This window comes from Colletotrichum orchidophilum, assembly GCF_001831195.1.
Source record: "Colletotrichum orchidophilum strain IMI 309357 chromosome Unknown Scaffold_8.1, whole genome shotgun sequence".
NCBI lineage: Eukaryota > Fungi > Ascomycota > Sordariomycetes > Glomerellales > Glomerellaceae > Colletotrichum > Colletotrichum orchidophilum.
In genome coordinates, this window is record NW_019172964.1 from 293,487 (window position 1) to 316,643 (window position 23,157).

The 23,157-nt window shown below is 55.1% G+C and overlaps 7 protein-coding genes across 7 annotated transcripts; 4 read left to right on the forward strand and 3 right to left on the reverse strand.

Annotated features, from left to right (window-relative positions):
* Positions 1-108: 108 nt before the first annotated feature.
* Positions 109-1,781, forward strand: CORC01_01548 (prostacyclin synthase; the record flags this gene model as incomplete). The annotated part of the gene is made up of 3 exons (XM_022613202.1): positions 109-338; positions 406-831; positions 881-1,781. 3 exons carry the CDS (start codon positions 109-111, stop codon positions 1,779-1,781), a joined length of 1,557 nt encoding a protein of 518 aa, XP_022480301.1.
* A 5,343-nt stretch (positions 1,782-7,124) lies between these two features.
* CORC01_01549 (histone deacetylation protein Rxt3) lies at positions 7,125-10,622 on the forward strand (the record flags this gene model as incomplete). The annotated part of the gene is made up of 1 exon (XM_022613203.1): positions 7,125-10,622. The coding sequence occupies one exon, from the start codon at positions 7,125-7,127 to the stop codon at positions 10,620-10,622; it is 3,498 nt and encodes a 1,165-aa protein (XP_022480302.1).
* A 364-nt stretch (positions 10,623-10,986) lies between these two features.
* Positions 10,987-11,484, reverse strand: CORC01_01550 (uncharacterized protein; the record flags this gene model as incomplete). Its single annotated transcript, XM_022613204.1, has 1 exon — positions 10,987-11,484. The coding sequence occupies one exon, from the start codon at positions 11,482-11,484 to the stop codon at positions 10,987-10,989; it is 498 nt and encodes a 165-aa protein (XP_022480303.1).
* Positions 11,485-12,691: 1,207 nt separating this feature from the next.
* Positions 12,692-12,901, forward strand: CORC01_01551 (uncharacterized protein; the record flags this gene model as incomplete). Its single annotated transcript, XM_022613205.1, has 1 exon — positions 12,692-12,901. One exon carries the CDS (start codon positions 12,692-12,694, stop codon positions 12,899-12,901), a length of 210 nt encoding a protein of 69 aa, XP_022480304.1.
* A 1,211-nt stretch (positions 12,902-14,112) lies between these two features.
* CORC01_01552 (uncharacterized protein) lies at positions 14,113-17,919 on the reverse strand (the record flags this gene model as incomplete). The annotated part of the gene is made up of 1 exon (XM_022613206.1): positions 14,113-17,919. One exon carries the CDS (start codon positions 17,917-17,919, stop codon positions 14,113-14,115), a length of 3,807 nt encoding a protein of 1,268 aa, XP_022480305.1.
* Positions 17,920-19,751: 1,832 nt separating this feature from the next.
* CORC01_01553 (uncharacterized protein) lies at positions 19,752-20,165 on the forward strand (the record flags this gene model as incomplete). The annotated part of the gene is made up of 2 exons (XM_022613207.1): positions 19,752-19,960; positions 20,006-20,165. The coding sequence occupies 2 exons, from the start codon at positions 19,752-19,754 to the stop codon at positions 20,163-20,165; spliced, it is 369 nt and encodes a 122-aa protein (XP_022480306.1).
* A 688-nt stretch (positions 20,166-20,853) lies between these two features.
* On the reverse strand, positions 20,854-21,624 carry CORC01_01554 (uncharacterized protein; the record flags this gene model as incomplete). The annotated part of the gene is made up of 1 exon (XM_022613208.1): positions 20,854-21,624. One exon carries the CDS (start codon positions 21,622-21,624, stop codon positions 20,854-20,856), a length of 771 nt encoding a protein of 256 aa, XP_022480307.1.
* Between the last annotated feature and the right edge of the window lie 1,533 nt (positions 21,625-23,157).

The following is a 23,157-nucleotide window of genomic DNA, read 5'->3' on the forward strand; positions in this document are numbered from 1 at the left end:
TGTTTTATAACGGTACCGTACGCCTCGATCCAACCCTACTGGCAACTACAGCTTCCCGCTTCTATCCTCACAACCGTGAATCGTGCTGGCTTAGTCGATCCTTGCAAGATGGCAGACAATGGAGCTGAAGGCGCTGAGCTTCAAGCCGGCAGGAGTTATCCGATGATGACAATGGCGACGGCGGCATTGCTGTTGTTACCGCTGGCCTTGGTGCTTAAGAAGCTCCTGTATCCCAACTTCGATCCTCGCGAACCTCCTGTGCTCCGCCCAAGGCTTCCAGTCCTCGGGCATATCATTTCTCTCGTCAGGGAGTCGGGCAGCTTCTATGCCAGATTGTAGTATGTTTTCGGATCATCCAAAAAGAAAAATAAAAAAGCCTAGGGTTTCGCTGACCGGAGTGTATAGCAAAGAAAAGCCGATGCCGATTTGCACATTGCCCATATTGCACGGCAAGATGTACGTGGCTAACTCGCCCTATCTGATCGCAGCGGCGATGTGTCACGGAGACATCTCTTTCGAGCCTTTCCTAATCGAAGCCTCGTCGGTCGTGCTGGATCTCCCAAAGCATCACCACGACATCTTTCTACAACCGGGAGTCCTGGGACAGGTTGGAAAAACGATGGCGTCAAACCTAAGACAGGAGGCGCTGCAAAAGATGAATTATGCTGCTTTAGAATATTTGGCAGGGGTGTTGAATACAATCAACCTCATGAGCGCACTCGAATTGCCCGATTGGTTTCAATGGATCAAGGGCACCTTATCCATGGCGACAGCGACTGCTTTGTACGGGAATGACAACATGTGGGATGCCGAGAAGCTTGAGGATCTCTGGTGAGAAGAGCGTGAACTTCATAACCTGAAATAGACTGACATCAAGCAGGACATTTGAGAAAGGAATGGGGCTTTTGATGATGAAGATTGCGCCGAATTTGGTTGCCCCCAAGGCTGTCGCTGCCCGAAAGCGGATGAAAGATCTCATAAGGCCCTTCTATGAGGCACAGAAAGACGAGAATTCGAACGTGGCGAAGATTCTTCAAGACCGGGCCAAGTATTTCCGTGAGCTGGGGATGCCATCTGAGGATCTCTCCCAAATTGAGTTTCTCATTCCTTTTGCCGCAACCTTGAATACGGCGCTGAACCTGTTCTGGACCTTTGCCGAGGTGTTCTCGAGGCTAGAGTACACTGAGCGTATCCGGCAAGAAGTTCTCCCAGTGGCCGTGGTGACGAGGAGTGAAACAGGGCGAGACGTGACAATCGACGCTAAAAGCCTGGAGGCAGACTGCCCCTTCCTGGTCGCCTGCTTCCGCGAAGTTCTGAGATTGTACAGTGCGCAAATAGGAAACCGAAGTGTCATGAAGGATGCGACTCTAGAAGACGCGGATGGTCGTCAATACCTGTTGAAGAAGGGCACAAACATGCAGTGGTCGGCGAGCGTCACTCACTTTATGCCGGAGATTTGGGGCGATGACGCCGCCTCTTTCATGCCGGAGCGATTCGTTGACGTCGAACCCCAGGAGGAGAAACGGAGACGTGGGGCACTGATCCCGTTCGGAGGAGGCCGTCATCTATGTCCCGGCCGGTACTTTGCTCAAACAGAAACCCTCGGGTTTGTCAGCGTGCTGGCTCTTGGATTCGACGTGGACGGAGTCAAGGTTCCTGCGGCGGAAGCCCCGCCCCTTGGTGGAGCGACGAGACGGCCCGCGAGAAACCGGGTGGGCGAGAGTATCAAGATTTCGCGGCGCAAGGGCTGGGAAGACGTGACATGGAGATTCCTATGTTAGTACCATGGAAAGCTGCTACCTTCATTTGTCAAGGTCGGTTCCGTCTGGAAAGAAGCTTATAGGTGAATGTCACCCATGTCGGTGTGATGCAGTGACATTGGCTGTGTCCCATGTCGACAAGGGAAGATCTGACCAGAGGTATTTGGAGGGCTGGCAGTTGCAAATGCATACCACTGAACCACTGGGTGAGTGCAGTGCATATTCCTTGACCAAACCGAGCTGGAGCAACCGATGCGAAGTTATTCCTTCGTGCGATTGGTGAAGTCGTTCAGCAGCGATGTACAATGGCGGAAGTGGTTGCAGCTGGCGGGCACTCCCCCAACCTGTCAATCCCGGCGTCATGCGTTGAGCTGTCAATTTGATAGTCGGCAGGCTGAAGAGTCTTCAGCGCCGCGATTGGCAGAAGGCGGGAGGATGCGGTGTTGCGTGACGGACCAGATGGATAGCCATGCCGCACATAAGACGAGGGGGAGTCCCGCCATACACGGAACGGCAGCGGCAGGCGAGTCGACGTGGTCGATCCCATGGGATGATTCGGCCAACCGTTATCAGTCCGACACATTTTGACCCCCCAAGTTGGTGATGTGATGCAAGGATGAGATATTGGGGCGTGAGGCATATCGAACGGCGCGTATGGATACACTAGACTTCGACGGACGAGTGGCTGACGGAGGGTGAGACCTAGGCACGCTGACAATGTGTATTTGCAAGTTCGGTGCTGAGCCCTGGCACAAAATCACAGCGTCAGACGGCGAAGCAGGCATCCCGTCATGATTGTGGATTGCCGTTGGTCCAGGGCCTCCAAGTACGTTGGCTTGCTCTCAAGGGTATTGAAGAAGTTGTGCGAAGGACTCGGGGTCTTTGCATTCATGACGAATAGGCGTCGGGATGGGTCATCGGTGAAGGGCTTTGCGCAAATCTGTCCGTCGTCTCTGCTGCTTCACCGCCCTCTGGCGGCTGGGGTCTGTTCGAATCCCTTGCATCTTTGTTGCGGTCAGATTGTTCTTTTGAAGGAGCGCGGATAGCTGCCGGCAGACCCCTGTTGTGGGACTTCGCGAAAGCGGTGCAACATCTTTTTTTTCGGCTCTCGCCGGACGGTGATGCCCCGAGCAGTACGGGTAGACGTGCTTGATTTTCTACGAATCGCAGTACAGGAGACAATGAATATGCGGCGGTTAAGGGGACTGCAGGCCGATTGTTGGCAAGAAGAAGATGCTACCTTAGAGTGGAGTTGGCCGAGAAACTTTCAGTAACTTTCAGTAGCTTTCTTGGAATCCCAGCTAATGAGGTAAGGTCGCGGGAAAGCCTTTTCGTCGTTGGCGCAGTTGCGGAAGCGTGCCTTTTTGCGGGTCGCTATCGCAGGGCAGGCACAGGATCTTGGTACCTACTCTGGGAGCGAGCGAGGTGAGTTTGGGGAAGGAGCTGTTTGTGGGGACTTTTCCAATGGAAGGGGAATGGTGACACAGCCGTTAGGTTCCTACTATTTTGCTGTGCTTGCGTCAAGGCTCAAGGTAAGGTACCTGTGTACGGATACTCATGCCCCATTGGCAACGGATGCACCTGCAATTTCGAGGCGAGGAAGGCGCAGTGTACTTTAGTTACCCCGAAGGACGCAACGGTCTTTCCCTCGACCTTCTTCCCCTCTTGACATATGGTAGGACAAGGCGATTCCTCTTCTTTTCTCTCCTGCCTTGTAACCGGAAGATATATCGAGAGCAGTGGCAGCCAAAGTCAAGTCATGAAATGGTGGCAGTCGGTCCTCCTGTCCCCGCTTTCCCTCTCAGCCCAACAGCCAGGTCGAGCGGTGATCCATGGACGGGGAAGGAGAAAGGCCGGGTGGTTGGGGGACCTGAACCCTGCTTGACGGAGGGTGCCCCTGACCACCCTAACGCGCCCGACCGGATCGTGTCGACGCTCCCACCACCGCGCACCTCACGCAACTTAGCTCCCGTCCTCAGGTCTGTACGGGGAACTTAATGTGGTAAGGTAAGGAACATCAGCAAGTGGCGAGTGACGGGAGTGACATGACCTCCCGTCCCAGTAGCAGTTGGCGCTGATTATGCACCAACACCATCGTCCCGTCGTCGGCAGGTTTTGGGTGGGCCCCTCTCCAAAAGCTTCACGTCAAGATTTCTTCTCGTCTATCCATAGTGCCCCTTCCCCTCTCCTTGGGCCAGGTCCACGCGATCCAGCGCCGCCCGTCCTGCCGCTGCGCTCCTGCACCTCGAAGCTCTTCATGGCGGTGGGCGGGTCCTTTCCAAGTCCCCCCCGGCGCCCCCCAGGCACAAAAAAACACAAAACTGGGCGATCCGCTTATTTGAGGCATCATCATTGGCTGGGGCTGGCCTGGGGGAAGCGACGGAATGGGGATCCAGGGTGGCTCCTAGGAGGAAGGCGAGAAGCGGCAGGCGGGCGGGCGATACGTACCGGCACCTTCCCGGTCCTCGTCTTGTCAGTCTGTCACTGGCGCCTGATGTGATCAATGTCGCATTGATTGATTTTACTGCTGGCTCTTCTACTCAAGAGTTGTATAGTTAGCCAGAAATGCCTGACGTCTACGGATATTCTATTTGCTTTTGACCGATGGACAAGAATGTGGAATTACGTGGGGTGTTGATGTATTGTGTGGTGATCTCCCCTCTCATCATCAATAAATGAGGTACAGACAGCCACCCTGACCAGCTTCGTCTTGCAGGCGGAATAGAATGTATCTCATCTTCTTCAGCAAAGTGGCACAAACCATTTTTGTGCATCTGAGAGTTGTAGTCTACAAAGAATCCAGCCAAGGCGGCGGCCAGTTATGTTTTATTGCAGTCATTGTCTAAAGACGAGAGGTGTCGCATCTGCTGGAAAGGCTGACAATCTGGCAGAGGAACACGGTTTTGATACTCGGCCGCGTTCGTGTCCTGGCTCACTGTCACACATCAAGCCATCACATCGCTTGCTTCGGTGATGCTGTCAGCAGCAGCCGTCATCAGCGTCATCAGGGTGATGCTCATGGCTAATGATGGATAGCAAATGCTGCCTACCGTTGGGTACAGCATCAGCTCCATACGTTACCTACCCAACTAAGGTACCCTTCGCAATCTCAACAACACAGCTTGAGAACTACCACCCCGTATTGCATTGAGTCTCAGATGAACGAGCCGAGGGACAAGAGACACGTAGACACGGCGCGCAACACCCAAGACACCACGCTAGGTACGCCACCTTAATTACCCCAACCTATGCCTCCATTCCCCTTGCTGCAGGTGAGGATGCCGTACCTCACCTTTAGTATCGGTACACAGTACGAATATAATCTACTTTACGGATGCATGCGCCTGGGGCCATGTACGTAGCATACGTAGGTAGCATCACGCCAAAAAGTTACCTTCACCAGCAAGCCAGAAACAAAAAGCAGAACACAGCCCTTCCCGCATTCTCGCGCGACTCCGCTCTGGCCCCTAGGGCACCTCGCCCTGGATCTGGGCCACGTTTGTCCACCGCCAGTCTTCCTGCTTGGGGGGCATCCCGCATGCAACTCTCTGCATTGTGCATTCTGCATCTGTTTGGTGGCTTGCTGCTTGTTTGCCCCCTCTCCGAGCCCAGCAAGCCCAGTCTCGCAGCTTGCCTGCCCAAATTGACGACATGACAATCGACATATCCGTACCTGTATCCGTATGAATAATGTTTTGCAGAGCTGCCGTGCGTCCTCGTTTCTGGCGTTGCGCTGTCGACGTTCTTCCCCGCCCGCGTTCCTCGATCAGATGCTTTGACGGCAGTACTATTGCCAACGGACACTGAATACTGGCACTAAGACTCTGCGGACCGTCTCTTCCTGCATAAGCTTACCTACATTGGCTTGCTTGGCTACCATCGTACGGATAGGGCCCCTTGGATCGTCCATGTCCCCTTGCGCATCTTCAGCCCCCTCGTGTCCCCCCGTCATCTCCTTGCTGCCCTTCTCCACGTCTTGCACGCCGTTCGGTCCTGTCTTGGAGCTCTGCGGTTCGTCGCGAGGCGCAAAATAACTTGTCAGCTTGAGTTCCCTGCGTCTTGGACGGCGAGGAAGGTTCCAAGAAGGAATACCCAGGTGGCAAGTGTTCGTATACCGCTGTAGCTGCCCAGACCAGACCTTTTTTTTTTTTTTTTTCAAATTAATTTTTTTTTGTTTGACTCTTTCCTTTAATCAAGATCAACACTCCGTACGAAAGAACCAACCCAGCAGGCGATTACCTGGCTTACTTACTCAACCGAACGGTCACGTGAAGCCATCACCACATTTCCTCAAATCTGAAGACGCGGTCAAGTTACCTACGAATTGGCCACCCACGAACGAAGCAAACCTCACCACCTCACCACCTCACACACGTCAATCTGACAATCTGCAAAACGCCCACCAGCTTGCGGCAAGGAAAACAACATCCGTACCCCGGGCGCGGCGCATCGACATCATCGTTTCCCATCAACGGGGGGCACCTGTCTCACTAGCGCGAACGAACCTCCCCCGGCATCCCTGTCGCGTTCCGGCTGATTTGCGCCCATTTGCCAGCGGCTGCCCCAAGGTCACCAGCCCACGCCACGGTCCCAAGGATACAAGTCCCCCAAGTCCCAAGCACCCAGGTCGACCTCGACTTTTGGACCTTACGGGTACTTCCTCCAACTTGACCTCACGAGTCACCGGTGAACTGTGACAAAGGTTGGAGCACCCAAGCATCCAAGCACCCTGTCACCTTCACCTTGACCTCTCTCCCCTCTCCCCCAAAGAGACAAGACAAGACACCACCACCATCTCAACCCACCCACACCAACAAGAACCGGGACCCTGTCGCCTGTCCACTTCCACCTTGACTTTCACACACCCGGCCCGCTGCCCCAAGGTACTTCGAAAAAAGACGAGGGCCAAGGAAAAGAAAGAGGAAAAAAACGAGAGTGAGCACAGGCACAAGCTGTTCAATGCCAGCAACCGGCTAGCCCAGCTCCACCGAAACAGGATCCGACCAGGGGAATCCAAAATAATTCTGCGTCCGTGTAACACAACAGTGTGTCGCGATCTTCCTCCGCTCCTCGACCCTTCCTTTCCTCCTTCCCTACCTTGCATCACACCTTCCTTACCTCACCTTACCTCTCACCTTCAACCTTACCCTCCACCTCCCAACCTCACCCATCGCTCTGGCGAATCCTCACCTCCGCGACCATCACCGACGATACCTTTGCCTATCGAGCGATTCTCTTTCGGCACCCGCACACGATTCTGCTTTTGCGATAGCATCCACCTCACCCTAGTCGCCGTCGCGCTGACGCACCTCCGACACCTATGTGCAATCCATCCTGTGGTCTTTGAGCTAAAAACTCGGCGCGATGGATCCAAGACAGCCGTCACAGCTACCCTTCTCGCGCAACGCTGCTTCGCAGTACAGCCGGTCACCTTTTCCTCCATCGTCGAACACGACCGCGACGTCGACACCGAACCAGTCGCCATTCCCACCCGTTTCTCACCCTCCTGCAAATAATCCTCCGTATGCCGAGCATCAGCGACGCTCCTCGGAAAACCCATACTACGCATCGGGCCCGAGATCCTTCCCGCAAGAGCCCAACTCGGGGCCTCCTCCTCCTCCCCCTCCTCCTTCGGGCCACTCTCGACACCCAAGTGCATCCTCATTACCCGGCGGTCCGCCCATGAATCGTAACATGCCTCCTCCGGGTTCTCCTCCCCAACCCGGAAATCCGCCCCCCCCGGGATCGCATCAGATAGGGCACTACGGCTTGCCTGTGCCAAGAGCTCCGCCTTTGACTGTTGGTCACCCAACTTCATTCCCAGGCGGCCGCGAGCTGCCTTCGCTGCACTCGATACAGAGAACGGGGAGTACTGGCAGCTCCATGTCTATATCCTCCATGCTGGGTGGACCTCCTACAGCGCAGAGAGACTCACAGCCACCGCCGTCGCATTTTGCTGCACCTGCGACATCCGCACCTTCTGGACCGACGTTTGCGCCGACGATGCAGGCTTCCCCGAGAATGCACTCTGCTTCTTCCGACTACCAGCCCTTCAGAAGACCTCAGACACCGGAGCATGCGCGCCCGTATGACCCGAGAGGCAGCGCCGCCGCATCGCCCCAAGGTGCGTATTCGACCACGCCCGAGATGCAACGCTATGGCACGCCGCAACAGGGCTACCACCAGCGTGGCCCATCAGCTCAGGATGGCAGAGAGTCGAGCCGAATGCCCCAAGGTCCTCCGCCGAGGCCTACGAGCCAACCAAAGTCCTTCCAGAACATGCCGCCGAGGCCTGCTGATATGGGTCGGAATAACGGACCGGAGGAGATGTATCCGAGGCGGGAGGAGATATCTAGAGGCTCAATGGAATACAACCCAGAGAGACCTGGTCTGAAGCCCATGACCTTTGACGACCGTTACCGAGCGGAAAGGGATCGCCGGGACGAGATTGAGTTTAGGGAAAGAGAGCAGGTGAGAGAAAGGGAACGCAGAGAACGAGCATATTCGGGAGGCGATAGTGGGCGAGGGCCTCCAGTGCACCAAGGCGAGTATCGGCCTCAGGAAGTCCAAAGGGGCCAACCTCCACCGTTCACGCGTCCACCCGAGCAACGTGAACAGGGCCCTTGGCCACCGAGGCAACAACAGCCCTTTGACCAGTCCAGGGTACCATACGATCCTGCTGGATTGCACCCCAGACACCATGAGTACCCCCCGACTTCTGCACCCGGCTATGGAGCTCAATCCCATCCCACACCCGCTCCTCAATTCCAGCAACAACCACCTCCGAACGACCGATTCCCGCCACCAAACCATGCCCAACAGCCGCCTCCAGGACAGCCAGGTCAGCCTGGTCAGCCCGGTCAGCCGCACCTGCAGCAGCAACAACCACAGCAACAGCCTTTTGATTCCCCCGAGCGGCGGATCAACCATCTACATCCTCAAGCGCTACCACCTTCCTCGCATCGTCGACCTGTGGAGGAAGGCCCGCCACCTCCATCCGTCGCATACAATACACCACACGGCCCGCCAATGTACGATTCACCTCGCAACCGACCAGTCGAAGAGCACTCGAACAACAATCAGAGAAATCTGTTGGCGGTCCAGGAAATCAATAGGAAAGGACGAGTGTCGCCATTGCCTCAGGCTGTTCAAGGAGCGCAATCACGACAGCCGGGACCAGCGGGTCAGCCTAGCATCAAGACCGAGTTTGGCAAGATGTTCTCCGGCATAGGAAGCGGAGTTACCCTTAGTGGTAGCCCTGTTAACACAGTAGCTCCATTACCATACACAAACGCGAGCCTTGCACGACGTGATGAGACAGACAGCGCGGCGCATGAGTCTGGTCCAGACACGACAGCGCCCAAGCCTAAGGGACGGCGGAGAAAGTTAAAGGAGGATGACACTAAGGGTGACGAGGAGAGCACGGGACGACTGACGCCTGTTGGTCGAGCAAAGCGCCCGAAGACTCATCAACATCACCACCACCAGTACGTCCCGGTTCCCTCTGGTCTTTCTACAACGACTAACGACGACAGCCATCATCACCATCATCACCATGGTCATCATGCTGTCGACCACGCCAATGGATCTACCCCTACTCCCGCCAGCGCCACGCCTTTCAAGAACGTCAAGGGAAGCACTCCCATCCCATCCCCGACGGGACTTGCGAAAGATCTGCCGGTTGCTCACCACCACCACGTCCCTCGACCGGCACATCAGCATACACACGTCAAGGAGGCTCCCGCCAAGCAGGCCGTTCAGAGCCCGACGAGCGCTCCGCCCCCCAAGCCAAAGACGATTGTGACCTCGAAGGTCGTTCTCGAATCGGTTGCTCACCTGCCGCGAAATCACTTGGGAGACGTCCTATACGAGCCCAAACTGAGGCCCGCAAGACAAATTCCCAACCTCCCATCGGGTCGCGGATTCTCCTCGACTCCTATGCCACTTCCTTGGAACGTCATCAAGGACAAGGAGAACTGCACACTCACGGTGAAGGTGCCCAAGGTGCACCTCACTTCAGCAGCGAGGGAAGAGATCACGGCTCGCAGAGCATTGTGGGGCACAGATGTGTACACGGACGACTCGGATGTCATTGCTGCGTGTATCCACGGAGGATGGATCCGAGGAGAATGGGGCGACGACGTCGATGTGGCAATGTTGGATCTCGATCGCGGTCTCAATGCCCCCGAGAAAGAAGGTCCGGCGACTAAGAGACGCAAGGAAAAAGAGAAGGAGGAAAAGGCCCGGTTCGAGGCCAACTCAGCCACATATCTCGACAAGCCGCCCAAGACGGGCCCTGTCGACGTGCCTATCGATCGCGATATGCACATCAGCCTTGTGATCCTTCCGCGATTGGATAAGTACGGCAGCACTACTCGCTTCGGCATTCAGTCTCGAGAGTTTGGCGGACGGTACAATGGTCGTCAGTCGGTCCATGACGGCATCAGCTACATGATTACGGGTATTCGCTGGGTCACCAATGGCGCCGGTACGCAGAGTCGTCTCCGTGGCAAAGGCCGTAGAGAGCGAATGCGCAAGGCCATGGGAGAGATGAACGCGGCTAGCCGGGGCCTTAATGGGGCAGCGCTGGAGCGCGAGAAGCTTCGCCTTAGTAGGATTCGAGGCGAGATCGTCTCCGGCACGTGGTGGAAGAGAAATCAGGGTGTGCGCGTCCCTGACGAGTACAAGGAACAGAGAGCGACGAGTGAAGGAGACAAGGAGAACAGACCCGACGGTGAGCCTCCTCAGAACGTGGCTCCCAAAGCGAACGACACTACTACCGCGAATGGTGCTCCGGCGGTCGAGGGCGACAAGATGGACGTGGATGGTGCCGCAAAGGGCCCCGACGCTTCGGTTGCTTGAGGCATTATCATGGCTTGATTTGCAGAGGAGAGGACTTGGAGACGAGTGATTTGTGAGAATTGGGCAGCGGATGACAAAGTTGGAGTAGTTTTGTAGGAGTAGCGCTGGTCAGAATACCCAACACTTTCGATTACGCAAACGCGGTTCGAGGTGACGTCTTTACATGGTATCTTGATGTGATTACGGTGACTAATTACTATACACTGGTTATACAACTGCGTATGGGGGGCCATCCTCTGCTCAGGTCTCGCTGGCTAGACGGGGAAATCGTCCCCGTAGCCTCACAGAACGCTACTCCGTTGTGATCTCGAGGCTGGTCATATTTTCCAAAGAGAGAGGAATGTCTCGTAGCCTTCGCGTCCCCTTAAAAGTCCGTCACGCGACCGTTGTAGCTCCAATCCCCGCCGGACCCCCAGCGCAGCGGCTCCCTCTTGGGCCCGCCGACCTCGCCGGTGCGCGGGTTCACATCGCCCTCGAACTCTGCGGGGGCGCCGCGGACGTAGTTTGGGTGCATTGTGTCTTCGTCGGTCGCTGCGATTGTGGGTGTGGTGGGGGTAGCCGTTGCTGTTGCTGTGGCTTCGGTTGCGGCTGCGGTCGTGTTGGTGTCTGAGGTGGCGGCGGCGGCGGCGGCGGAGGCGGAGGAGGAGGAGGAGTCGGCGGGCGGTTCAGACTGTTCTTCGACGAGGTGTTGGAAGGCGCTGGAGACGGAGGCCTGGCGTTGGAGGCGCTCGAACTCGGCTTGTTGGTCTGCTGGAAGGCGGGGGGGCGCGGGGCCTCGGGAGAAGGCTGAGGTGGAGGAGAGGCGGGTTGAAGGGGTCTTGGTGAGGTTTAGGAGGGGGCGGAGGCGGAGGATGCGAGACATTGTGTGTTTTTTTTTTTTTTTCTGTTAATTGGTTGATTGGTTGGTTGGTTGTCTTTTGGTATTAACTGCTGAGTTGAGGCAAGAAAAGATTGACGTCGGTTGGAGTCGTCAGTTGTGGTGGTGGTGGTGGTGACAGCGGTTTGTAGATGGACGGGGTTCGGGAAAAGGCGAAAATGCTCGGGACTGAAAAATGTCGTAATGTCATTGACGCGGGCTGGTCAGAGCGCAGAGGACAGGCGTTTGTTTGGACCCTTGGAACCCCCAATCACTCCCCCCCGTGGCGTTGGGCTTCCAGTGGCGGAGGCGGATGGGGCCGAGGTTTAACGTTAGGTTGCGGAAGCTTTGCGGGCTTACTCAGCTTTCGCTCTCTTTTTCTTTTTCCTTTTTGAAGTGCAGAATTTCTTAGGTAAGCCGGCAAGAGAGCAGGGAGCATGTTCTGAGCTGGAGCCATCACCACTTAACGCCAGTGCATCTAAGTCGATAATACCTGGTTCCTCATCAAGGGAAATGACAACAACACGTTCCATCTCAAGCTAACATAGTTGAGGAGTCATGGGGGAAAATAAAACTGAACGCTTTAATTCGAATACACTCAGCATACCAAGGTGTGACTACCTCATGCTCACGTCTGCGGAGCCGTCCATCGACATCATCAACGTTTCGTGGCAGCTTCTTCTGCCTATGGTAGCGGCCGCATAACAACTCACCAGCCATTTCCAACTTCTCGACTCCATCGAGGGGCATTAACAGATTTGCTGAGCTTTCAAACTTTCCAAGACGGCAAGTACCAGTAATCTTGATATGACTGGCTGGTTGGGTGGTCTTAAGGGCGTCGTCTGGGAGGTGGTAAACGATGTCAAGCGCTCCAATCGCATTTGCGCATTGTCACATCTGTACGACGCCTGCCACCTCCACATCCCGACTCGCCAGGAATCCTCAAGACCGACACCGCGAGTTGAGTGACCCCCGTTAAGTTTAAATGTACGACGTTATGTCCCCTGAGAATTTAAGCTTCGACGTCCATCCGTCGGTTCCAAAGGACAGTCTCCCTATACATAGTGCAGCAAGGTCTCACGGGTGTCAGGGGAACCCAGAGGAGCACGTTTTTGTCTTTAAGCCTATTTCGCAGCATGTGCGCAAAGACAGCCATATAGGCCGGAGCGCGGTTAGCCAGCCCCTCAAGGGGAAACTCACAATCCCGTCATCCATGGCCGGAGCATGGTGGTATCGTGGTATTCACTCCCGCGGCCCCCGCTCCGGCGGCTTCGACCCTTTCCCGATCTACTCGGGCGACGGCCACTACTGTTTCCACGGCGCCTCCCAACATTCCATCTACATCCAAAAGCTCAACGCAGACTACGTCTCCACCTCAGCCTCTCCTCTCTTTCATCTCCAAGTCCACCCAATCATACCCTAGGGACGCGTCTCGCACGCCCGTGAAAAAAAAAAAAAAAAAAAAAAAGACCCCGCGGCGGTCTACTTTGGCGGGAACGACGTACATTGCCTACTCTGTGTCGTACTGCTGGTTGCCGCGAGCTACTGCTTGGGCCTCTTGGCCTGGGGTTGATACCCCGTGTCCCATGCAGATGCCGCAGCGTGGATAAAGGGGAGCGGATGCGTGTTGGGCTGTGGGAACGGGCACTACGGTGCGAGACATGCTAGTTTCTTTGCGAGTCCTGTTGGGGATCAGAGGGAGATTGCGTACCATGCTACGGCGAATAGTGTGGTGCGCGTACGATGATAGTCGGGATACGATGATACAGATGGTGGGAAGATGAGTAAAGGGACTCCCAACTTTAAGACGCCTGTTGCTTTTAGTTATGTGTATGGTGAGCCGCATAATTGAGGCTTGTATGGACGGGTTGGGTGGTCTTTGATGTTTGGGGAGGGGAAGGGGAGGGCTTTGAAGAGTGCGAGACTGTTGATGAAGGTATGACGATATGAGATGTTTACGGGAGCGAATCGATTAGAGGAGATGGGCTCGGAAGGTGAAGCTCGATTCTTGTAAATACTTTGTTTTTTGGATTTGCACGTACATAATACCAGCAACCAGCTTCCGTTGGTGGAAAATTGGTATAGGTTTGAGTTGATGAACGGAAAGACAGGATCAACCATCGTGACCCTGACGGGTCTTCGGCTTTCTACACCCATCTAGATTCAACAGGTTGGAGGAACATTTGATAGAAGACGAAGCGGATCCCCGCAACAAGTACGGGATCCACTCGTCATGCTGGCAGGCAGCCAAACAACACCAATATGAAGAATTGTGCTGAGTTCCATCAGACATCCCTCGGACCGAAGGCAAAGAGAGGTGGAAGACTAATCAATTATGAATTATACCTAATCCTCCTCTTTCCAAGTCGATTACCGTGCGTCTGCCTTCTCCCATACCATTACATCGCATTCTTGCATGCGTGTGGCTTGGGCCGGTTACTCTATACAGGACATGCCATCATTAACTTCCTAATCTTCATATTCTACTTCAAGGTATCGTGTGTTCGAAACAAGTACGCTGTCGCTACTGGTGGATGGTATCTTTCCGTAATTTTCGGGGGTATTCGGCCCACACGTTGGCCATGGGTCTCTTCCGCCTTGATCGAGGCTGTACGACTTCGAAAGCCAAGTAGCCTAAATCTGGCCATTGCCAACGAGTTCTCGCTGAACTTCGACCTCCCCGCTGTCGGCGGTAAACCGTCGCTCGAGAACCCATCGGGTCTCGCCACTCTCTTCTTCTTTGATGTAAGATATGCTATCCGCGGACCCCTTATGCTTGTGCCCCTTGCCGGGCTTCCGCTGGGGTGTAGGGTCGATCCGGGGCACGATGTTCGGATGCATGGCCGTGTCCGGGCTCTTCATCCACAAGCCGGAGTGTGAGATGGTGTTGGAAATTGACAACTCGTCCATCTCGTCAGACTCGGGAACGGGGTCGAATGCCGCGCTGTGCGTGAAGTGGGGAGAGTTCATCACTACCGAGGGACTCTGGTTGAGCGGTGGAAGTGGAGGAGCCGGTGACCCTATAGTGGGCATGGACATGGTGAGAGTGGGCGAACCCGACGTGCTGCCCGCGTCCGAAGAATCCATGTCGCGGCTGCGGACAGAAAATGCAGAATTCTTTCGGCCATGGCCGTGTATACCCAGCATGTTGTGAGGCCCTGGGCCCCAAGGCGAGCTTCCACCTTCACCCCTCTCCGATCTCGGTGATCCCTCGCGACTCGAGACAAGACTGGCCTGTGAGCCGCCCCAAGCCTTGGAGCGCAGCCGCATCAGTGCTGATAGGCTCATGTTGTCGTCGCCTTCTGCCATCATCGCAAGTTGGGCCAGGCCAGGGCTCTGAAGACTCGATGGACCAGAGCCAATGCCAGGTGGAACAGCGAGGCTCATAATCGAGTTTCGGTTAGAGTACTCGGATCTTTCTGTGATGGGCGTGAGGTTGGGCTCCCGCGATACTATCCTGCCAGACTTGCTTCGAGATACGCCCGATGGCCCAAAGAAGCCGCCGTTGGCATATTCGAAAGGCTTCTCGTCCGATCCGTTGGAGCTGTCTCTGCTGTGGCGCCCTCCTCCTTCAACAGGAGCAGAGTAGAACCCGAACTCCTGGCCATACCAACCATCAGAGTCGTTGGCAAGGGCACTAGCGTTTGCCTCCGCAATGAAGTCGTCGTAGTCAACATCGTAATCATTCAGGTCTTCGCGAAAACCAGTGTCGTCATAATCATCGTACTCATCCATGTTCTCGTTGTGTGGAATGTCATACGAGGACTCTCCAGTGGGTGACATAAGCTCGCTTGGAGGGGGTGACGAGTCGCGTCGAAATCTGCCATTGGCGGCGGCTTCAAACGCTGCCGCCGCAAGAGCAGTTTGGTAAGCTTCCACCTTGTCCTGGCCCGTTGCTGAGAAGCTGGAAGTCATTACGGAGGATTCCTGGCCCTGAGCCAGGAGGTCGCTAGCCCGTTTTGACTCTTCGGCAGAGGGAGCCGGCATGCCGACGCTGAGGGATGTATGGGCCGTTGATTGCGAAACATTGGACTGCGCAGACAGTCTTGATGTGCTGTTGGATATCCTCTTGCTGTTCTCAAGGGCAGCGCCGTCTTGAGCACTAGCATCTTGGCTTTCGCCAATCTTGACATCACCTTCTTGTACACCGTTATCCAGTGCAGTTGCGCCACCAGCCATGGCAACCCTCGCAGCTTGAGCCCTGGCAAAGGCGCCCGGAATAGGGCGGCCATATTTGTCTGTGTCGTCCAGGTCAAAGATGGACTCGTCAAAGTAGGAGCCATCACCCTCTCCAGCAAATTCCAACTCATCGAGAAGGCCGTTGTCAAAATAGAGATCGTCCTTCTTAGGAACTGCGAGCGGAGCAGGTGACAAGGACGGGTTTGGGTCGCACAATGTTTCATCCTCATCTTGCTGGTCCTCACTGGCAATGTTCAAGTCCTCGATGGGAGGGCCAGCAGTAGATTCAGTCGTACTAGGCGACAAGTGCTGGTCCGGAGCGAAATTGGGACTCAAAACCTGATTCAGATCCGACGCGTCTCTCGAGACAGCAAATCCAATCACTTTGCCCTCAGCATCCCTTGGCGTCGCTAACAGACCAGCGCTGTGTGGACTGGTCAAAGCCGAGGGAGGGCCCGATCGTTGAAAGACAAAACCAGCAAAGTTTTCTTGGTCATTATCGGGATCGTTTTCAGCATCCTCCTCAGCTTCGATTTCAACTTCTGGCACCGGGTCAAGAGCCAAGGGGTCGGTTCCAGCCGCGTCAAAAGCGTCATCGGCATCAAGGCCTAAAGGATCTGTGCCGCCAGCGTCGAAATCTTCTTCGTAGGCGTAGTCATCTCCAAAATCATTACTCATCGGAATCGGCTCTTCGAAGCCATCATCCTCCATCATGGCATCGTAATCAAAGTCCTCGTCAAAGTCGTCGAACCTCGAATCACGAGCTCCACTAGGTTCAGGGTCGGACGTCTTCCTCTCGAGTTCGCGTTGACGATGTCGTTCCTCGAGAAGCTTCTCCTGCTTTGCGGCACCAACCATGTCGAAGCTAAATCTAGAGGACGTACTCTTCATGTGGCGGGGGACAGAAGAGAGCACATCTCGCCCAGACACGGAAGCATGCCTTGAGGGATTTGATCTAACAGAAGGTGTTTTCTTCGACAAGACCGAGGCCGCGCTGATTGAGGGCTTCTTGGAGACGATTGAGGCCGAGCTTGACGAGGGCGCCGTATCGTCTTTGGGCGGCACATTAGGTAGAGGTTTCGTCTCCAGGTTTAGGCTGCTTCTCGTCTTCACCGACCCGCTCCCGGATTCGACAGCCGGCTGTGATGCGACGCTGACGGAGCCCGAGCGGCCAGACTCGGAAGCACTGCTTGTATTCCTGCCATGTTGAAACGCTTGGGTCGGTGCTGTGCTCTCTCTTGACGACGTCTGGCCCAAGTCTAGCATCTCTTCAAGTATCTGTGGTTGTGCTTTCGTCCCAGGAGTCGGCGCCGCGGCAGGGCTAGGACCTTCGTTATGCGGGAGACTCCGTCTTGGTCGTGGAGCGCTGAAGTCGTGAACTCTTGTCCCTCGGATACGAGGATCGTATGATGAGTTCCCTCCAAGCGGGAGAGGTGTCAAGTCTGGCGCATTTTGGCTCGTCTTTCTCCGCGCAAGGAGCGTTGACATGGAATTTTTCAGAAAAGGCAGACCTTTTCTACCCTTGGGGGCATCGGATGCATGATTGGCCATGCGGATAGGTTCGCTCGACAGTCTCGTCCCCGCGGGGCGTCGTCCGGTGGCAGCGTAGCTTGGGGCTTGGGGAGAGCTTTGGGTGTGACCCTGGTGTTGCAGCTCGGTCGGGGTCGCAAAAGAGCCGGCATGTTTTGAGGCCTTCGTGGGTTGGGGTGGGGGTCTCGTCAGAGGGGCGGTATTTATCGGCGGGGGCGCGGGTTTCGAACTTGCGAATTGACTTTCGTGGCTGCCGTGAGGGACCGGGGACGCAACCAGATCCGGTGATTTCGCTGCCATTTGTTGCTTTAGTTGTTTCTGCTGCTCCTGCTGTTCGCGTTGGTATTTGCGCAAGGCCACGCCGCCGAGGAATCCAGAGTCGGCGTTGTACGGTGAGCGGGCCGGCGGTGGAGGTACTGGCGGCTGGTGTTTCTGCGCGTTGGGCTCTTGCGTCACCGCGATCTTGGTATCGACAGTCGGTCGCTCGAGCGGAGACGGAGAGTCGGAACTGGACGAAGTGACGCGGGGAATGGGCGGCAGGGTGGGAGGCAGCGAGGAATTCGTCGTCAAAGACTGGTGCCGAATGTCTGGGCTTAAGGCGGCATCTTGAATGAAGGGAGAGTGCTGCTCGGGGAGCGAGGGATCCCAGGGAGCAGTCGCCGAGGGCTGTTCGGGGTTTGGCGAAGTCGGATTCGATTGTCCCCTTCGGTGGATTCGTAAATGGGAAAACATGGTCGTGTCTTCGAGACGAGACGGTTGGACTAATGGATGGATGGATCAGGCGCGAATGGCGATCCAAACCACCGGCGCAGGGGTGGCGGGTGGTCGCAGAGGAGGAAGCAATTACGGAGACAGGCTGCCGGATAACGAGCGAAGGGAAGCTGGATCGAGCTCGCGACTCCAGTCCTGCAAAACAGTCGCCAGAACTAGTCAGGTGGGAGGAGAGTGGACGACGTTGACAGCGCCAGTCTTCAGCCTCGGGAAGGAGATGAGATCACCTCCTTGCAGACGAAGGCGCAGTCATAGTTTGTCTTTTCCGGCTCGGATGTGATGATATCAGCAGCGTCAGTTTGCGTCGGCGTCGGATGTGTGCGTGCAGGCGCGAGCGTTGTGTGTTGATTGGGCGGCGGTGGTGGTGGCCAATGGTGGGTGGATGTCTTGGAGATTCAATGCAAGCTATTGGCAACGGAGGCTGCTGGGCGTTGAAGTTTGAACGGAAGATGTTGGAAGAAGAAAATCTCGAGTCACACGCCTGCCTAAGAGGCTGGAAGGAGTAATGAATGTAGCTAGTGATGGTGTGGCGGGGAGGGGAGTTGTGAGAAAAGTTGTGGTGAGAATGTCTGGATTGGGATGCCAGGATAAGAAAAAGAGACTAATCATCGGTAAGCAGTAATTTCTGGTCTTGCGGCATGCCTCGCCCGGCCCTCAGTAAGAGGTGGTATCACTCGCAGCTCCTGTTGCGTAGCGGCTGCGTGGGAGAACCTTGTCCACGCCATGCCAGCCAGGCCTCTGTGTTCGTCTGTCTACGGCCTGTCCTGCTTGTGTCTCCGCGGCTTCATTGCGTCAGGCTTTTGGGCTTCAGGTCCCATCTGCTTGCTCAAACATTCAAGGTCCAAGGCCTTGGCCGCTGCTAGGACTCGCCCTCGTCCTGCTGGGCCGTGCGGGTTTTTTCCACAACTAACTACTGACAACCTACGTCTAGGGTCAAGGACTCGGGACTCCAACTCCCAAGGATCTCGGCAGGGCGAGAGAACAGAGTGAATAGAGTCACCGCTCGGGCTGGTGTGCTGCAGGCTAGCCGTGTCATCCATCATGTCATTCTTGTTGGATCTTGGAAAACGGCACCAGGGTTGCTGCAGCCTGCAGGCCATCGGATCAGGACAAGAAGGGGTCCAGTGACTTCAGTCCTCCCCTCCTCCTCCGTCGATGGCCTTGATCAATAACGGGAATAAGCAAAGCAACCAAGGCAGCAGAGCAGACATGGCTTCGCTTCTGACTGCAGCAGCCCGCCCGGCAGCAGTAAGCTCGCGGAACTGACGGCTCATCCTTTTCTATCCGTGCTCTTAACTCCTCGAGTAAGTCGAATCTCTTCCTCTCAATTCCTCCCTTTCTGTATCTGTCTCGTCTCGTCGGGGCAACCATCCGACATTGACATCCACACGACATCCACATCGCATCAGAAACCCTCCGAGGGCGTCTGATTGGGTCCTGGCAGACGCAAGGTGAAATGAGGCACCCATTCGAGAGATCCGTCTGTGCTGCCGGCCCCGTTTTTCGAGTCTCCGACCCCCACCATAAGGTACCATTGTAGGTACTGGGAATGAGAGACACTGGATTATGTCATCTCGCGCAGCAGCGCACTTGGGCACCTTCCATGCTACCTATTAATGCAGACCATCTTTGTGGGAACAAACCCAAGCGATGGGGTGTCTTATAGAAGTAAGCACGCAGTGTACGACCGGTACCTACAGGCTACAGATGCATAGGTACCCACCTTAGCATAAGCACATGTCATTCGACACTGTACAAATACCTTGGTGGAAATGTGATCCTCACTCTCTGAAATGGCCTTGAATCTGCCACAACAACCACATCTTCTTCTAACGCTGTCTCCTAAGGCTGCGGTGCCTGCGCAGATCGTCCCATCATCCCAGCATTCACACCTGAATCGTCTCAACCGTCTCATCCAACGGGACAAGCCTACTGGTGGAAAGACGAAAGGAACACGGAACCAGGAAGATGCTGCCCACATCCCGATGATCGCCGTTACCCGGTCCCAGATGAGACGAGACAGTAATTGCTCCGACTCGTAACACAGCGACGACACGACGGCAACGGCGACGACATGCTACAATCGGCACGTTGACGGCGGCCCGCATCTGGCGTTGGAACTCGAGGCGACGTGGAATGTACCAGATGAACGCTTCGAGCTAGCTCTTCGAGAACCCGAGGTGGGCGAGATTACGCCGAACGGTTGAGAGATATTCTCCTCGTTGGCGCATGCTTGCCTCCCAGGCTCTCTTTCTATGCCCGTAGCCACAGACACACGATGCAATTACAAAATTAGAAAGGGCCAAAACAAGTTTCATGGAAGCAAAAATAAACAATCGACGTTGGCCTGATTCGAACAGACGCTCCCGAAGGAACAAGATTTCTAGTCTTGCGCATTAGACCACTCTGCCACAACGCCTACTAGAGAGGCTGGACTGAATCCAGGATCCTTGCTCATTCTTCGAGGTAGGCAGCTCATGTATTTATGCAAATTAGTGGCCCTGAATCCGGATTCATTAGCCCCTGCTCTTGAGGGGTTCCGATTCTGACCCGGGAGCTTACTAAGCTCTGTTCGACGAACACTCGGCCTGTGGCCGTAACGCTTCACGATGAGTGCCGGTGCCAAAGTGATCTGAACAGTATCTGTGTTGGTTTGATATCACTCGCCCAGCTTTCCAATCTCTGGTACCGTTGGGTCATTCACATACGTTTCTGCCATCCTGTTGAAGATACCTCTTGGATACAAGACCTGGTGGTACGTTGTGTCACCAGGCATTATGACAAAGGCACGATGAAATCAGGATATGGCAAAGGCCTTGCAACTTGTCTTTTGCTTTCCAGAGGGGGATTCTCGCCAGGCTATCAGAAATAGGTCACTTCGCATAATGCACATACTCACCTACCAGAGTCAGCGAACCCAGAATAGCCATCACCGCAGACATCTTGGGCTTCAGCCCTCTCCCTCGAGGCATCCACAGCCGCCCGTCTCTGCATCCTCCATTCGTCGTCGATATACCCACCAACCCTCTGTTCCTGCGCCTCCAGGTCCTCCTGCCACTCGAGGTTCGGCCCAACGAGCGCAGTCGCCATCTCCCGCGTCGAACTCTTCAACTCATCCAGCAACTCCCTCTTGGCAATCTTCAAGTCCTCAATCAAGTCCCGCACAACAGCCAACTCCATCCCGCTGGCCCCAAAGTGCCGCCGCAGCGCCGTCTCAATACCACTCCACACCCCGTCCGCCTTCCCCGCCAACCCGTCCACAAAACCCCATGCGGCATCCCACATGTCGCGGTACGCCCTATTCATGAAATCCATCCTTCCCAGCTCCGCTCGGCGCTCCAAGTCTGCGATGATGGCCTGCATGCGGTCCGAATACTCTCCGCGGCGCTCCGCCTGTGCCTCGCTCTCGACGTAGGCCATCCGATGCCTGAGCAGGCAGCTCGGGCAGAGGGCTCTAGCCTTTTTCGCGTACTCGTCGCGGTGGAGAGCCTTTGTGCTCTTCTCGTCTTCGAAGCCTGCCCAGACGGCACGACAGTCGAATTGCGGGAGGCCCGGGAGAGACATGTGGTTACACTCTTGCTGTTCGAGGTATTCGGCGTAGTAGCCGTCGCACCCGCCGTTGGAGGGGCTGAGGCAGCGGTGGAGGACGAAGACTCTCATACACATGGTTTCCTGTGGCTTTGTGAGTTTTGGATGCAAGATGGGATTGGGTACCTTCTGGTGAGTCTCTCTCTCAAGTCAATTGTCGATCGTAGGTTCTGAGTTGTGAGGTATGGATGGGTAGGTTTCTTATTGTGCGATGTGAGTGATGCAGAGACACGACTTTGGAAGAAGGCGCCAATTCGTGACTCATATACACTAGTACGTCGCGGTACACTTTCTCAATTTCAAGAAAGACCACCAAAGGATCTCGAGACAAGGTTTCTTGAGACAGAAGACCTTCAGCCTTGATAATAGGTTTGTTCAACACAAAGGCGGCTGTCGAGGTCACAGCATGGGGAGGCCACATGAACAAAGGCGCTAAGAAACGGTGGACGACTGTCCCGGACAGTATTGTTTGTCCTCAACGAGCCAAGAACAAGGTATATCGAGACGATAGTGGAGTGATTGTCCGGTCATCAGCGAACACCCGGTCAGGGGTCGCGAAGTTGCCATGCTTCGGCTCACCTTTTTCGAGGCCAAAGGAGACGAAAAGCTTTCTCCCCAGTCCCAAGTCAGCAAAACTCAAGTTCGAGTGTAGCCTATTGCTGGCTAGCTGTTACATCAGAGCTATCTCCGGCAGTACAAAAAGCACATTGATCAATGGTCGTCCATCTATGTCCAGTGGATTCGAGCTTGGTTCGTGGTCTAGGACTGTTGCTTCTCGTAAATCGATCATTCTACAACATGCATGTGAGAACAACGCGCTTCTAATCCGTGTTCAGCACATAGATGGTTGATACACTGGTGTTTTATCTCGTAAGTTGTAACTCCAATCCCGAAACTTGTGAGCCTTCCCATAGTTTGGGAAACAATGGTCGCGAACAAAACAGAGACGCGATCGGAGGACGTGATTAAAAGCAGAGAACAGCCCTAGGTTTGACGTCTCGCTCCAAACTTTGACTTTCTTGATCAAGCCTAGGTGCCTGCTGATACATGTACCCAACACCGCACCCGCCCACAAGACAACCAATGGAAAGCACACGCCATTGCTCCAACTCCGAACAAGATATATGACTGAACCGGCAGCTTCTCTTACGTTGGAATCGAGAAACCTATCGTTGCCGCAGGCAAGACAAATCATGCTCAGGTCATGCCTGGTGTCCCTGATCGTCGACTTCCGTCTGCGAAAACAACTCTGGCGGCGGAAGAGTAGGGCTCGGCGTCGGGGAACTTTTTGGAACCCATCTGTGCCGGTATAGTTCGGATCAACGTGAGGTTAGGCAAACCAACATTCGAAGAAAGAATGCGAGAATCACGTAATCATCTGTACTTTATTTTTAGGGGGGCGTGCAACCTTCCAACGGAAGCACCTGGCGTGGAGATAGGCACTACCCTTGAGCATACTCTCGGCTTCTCCTCGATCGAAAGAGGAGCTACTAAACTTCTTACGGGGCATTCGTATGATGAATAGATTATTCGAGTTCTTCAAACTTGAAAAGCCGATGCTGCACTGCCTTTGGCTACTCCACTGACTAGCTCTTGTGTATACATAGTGGA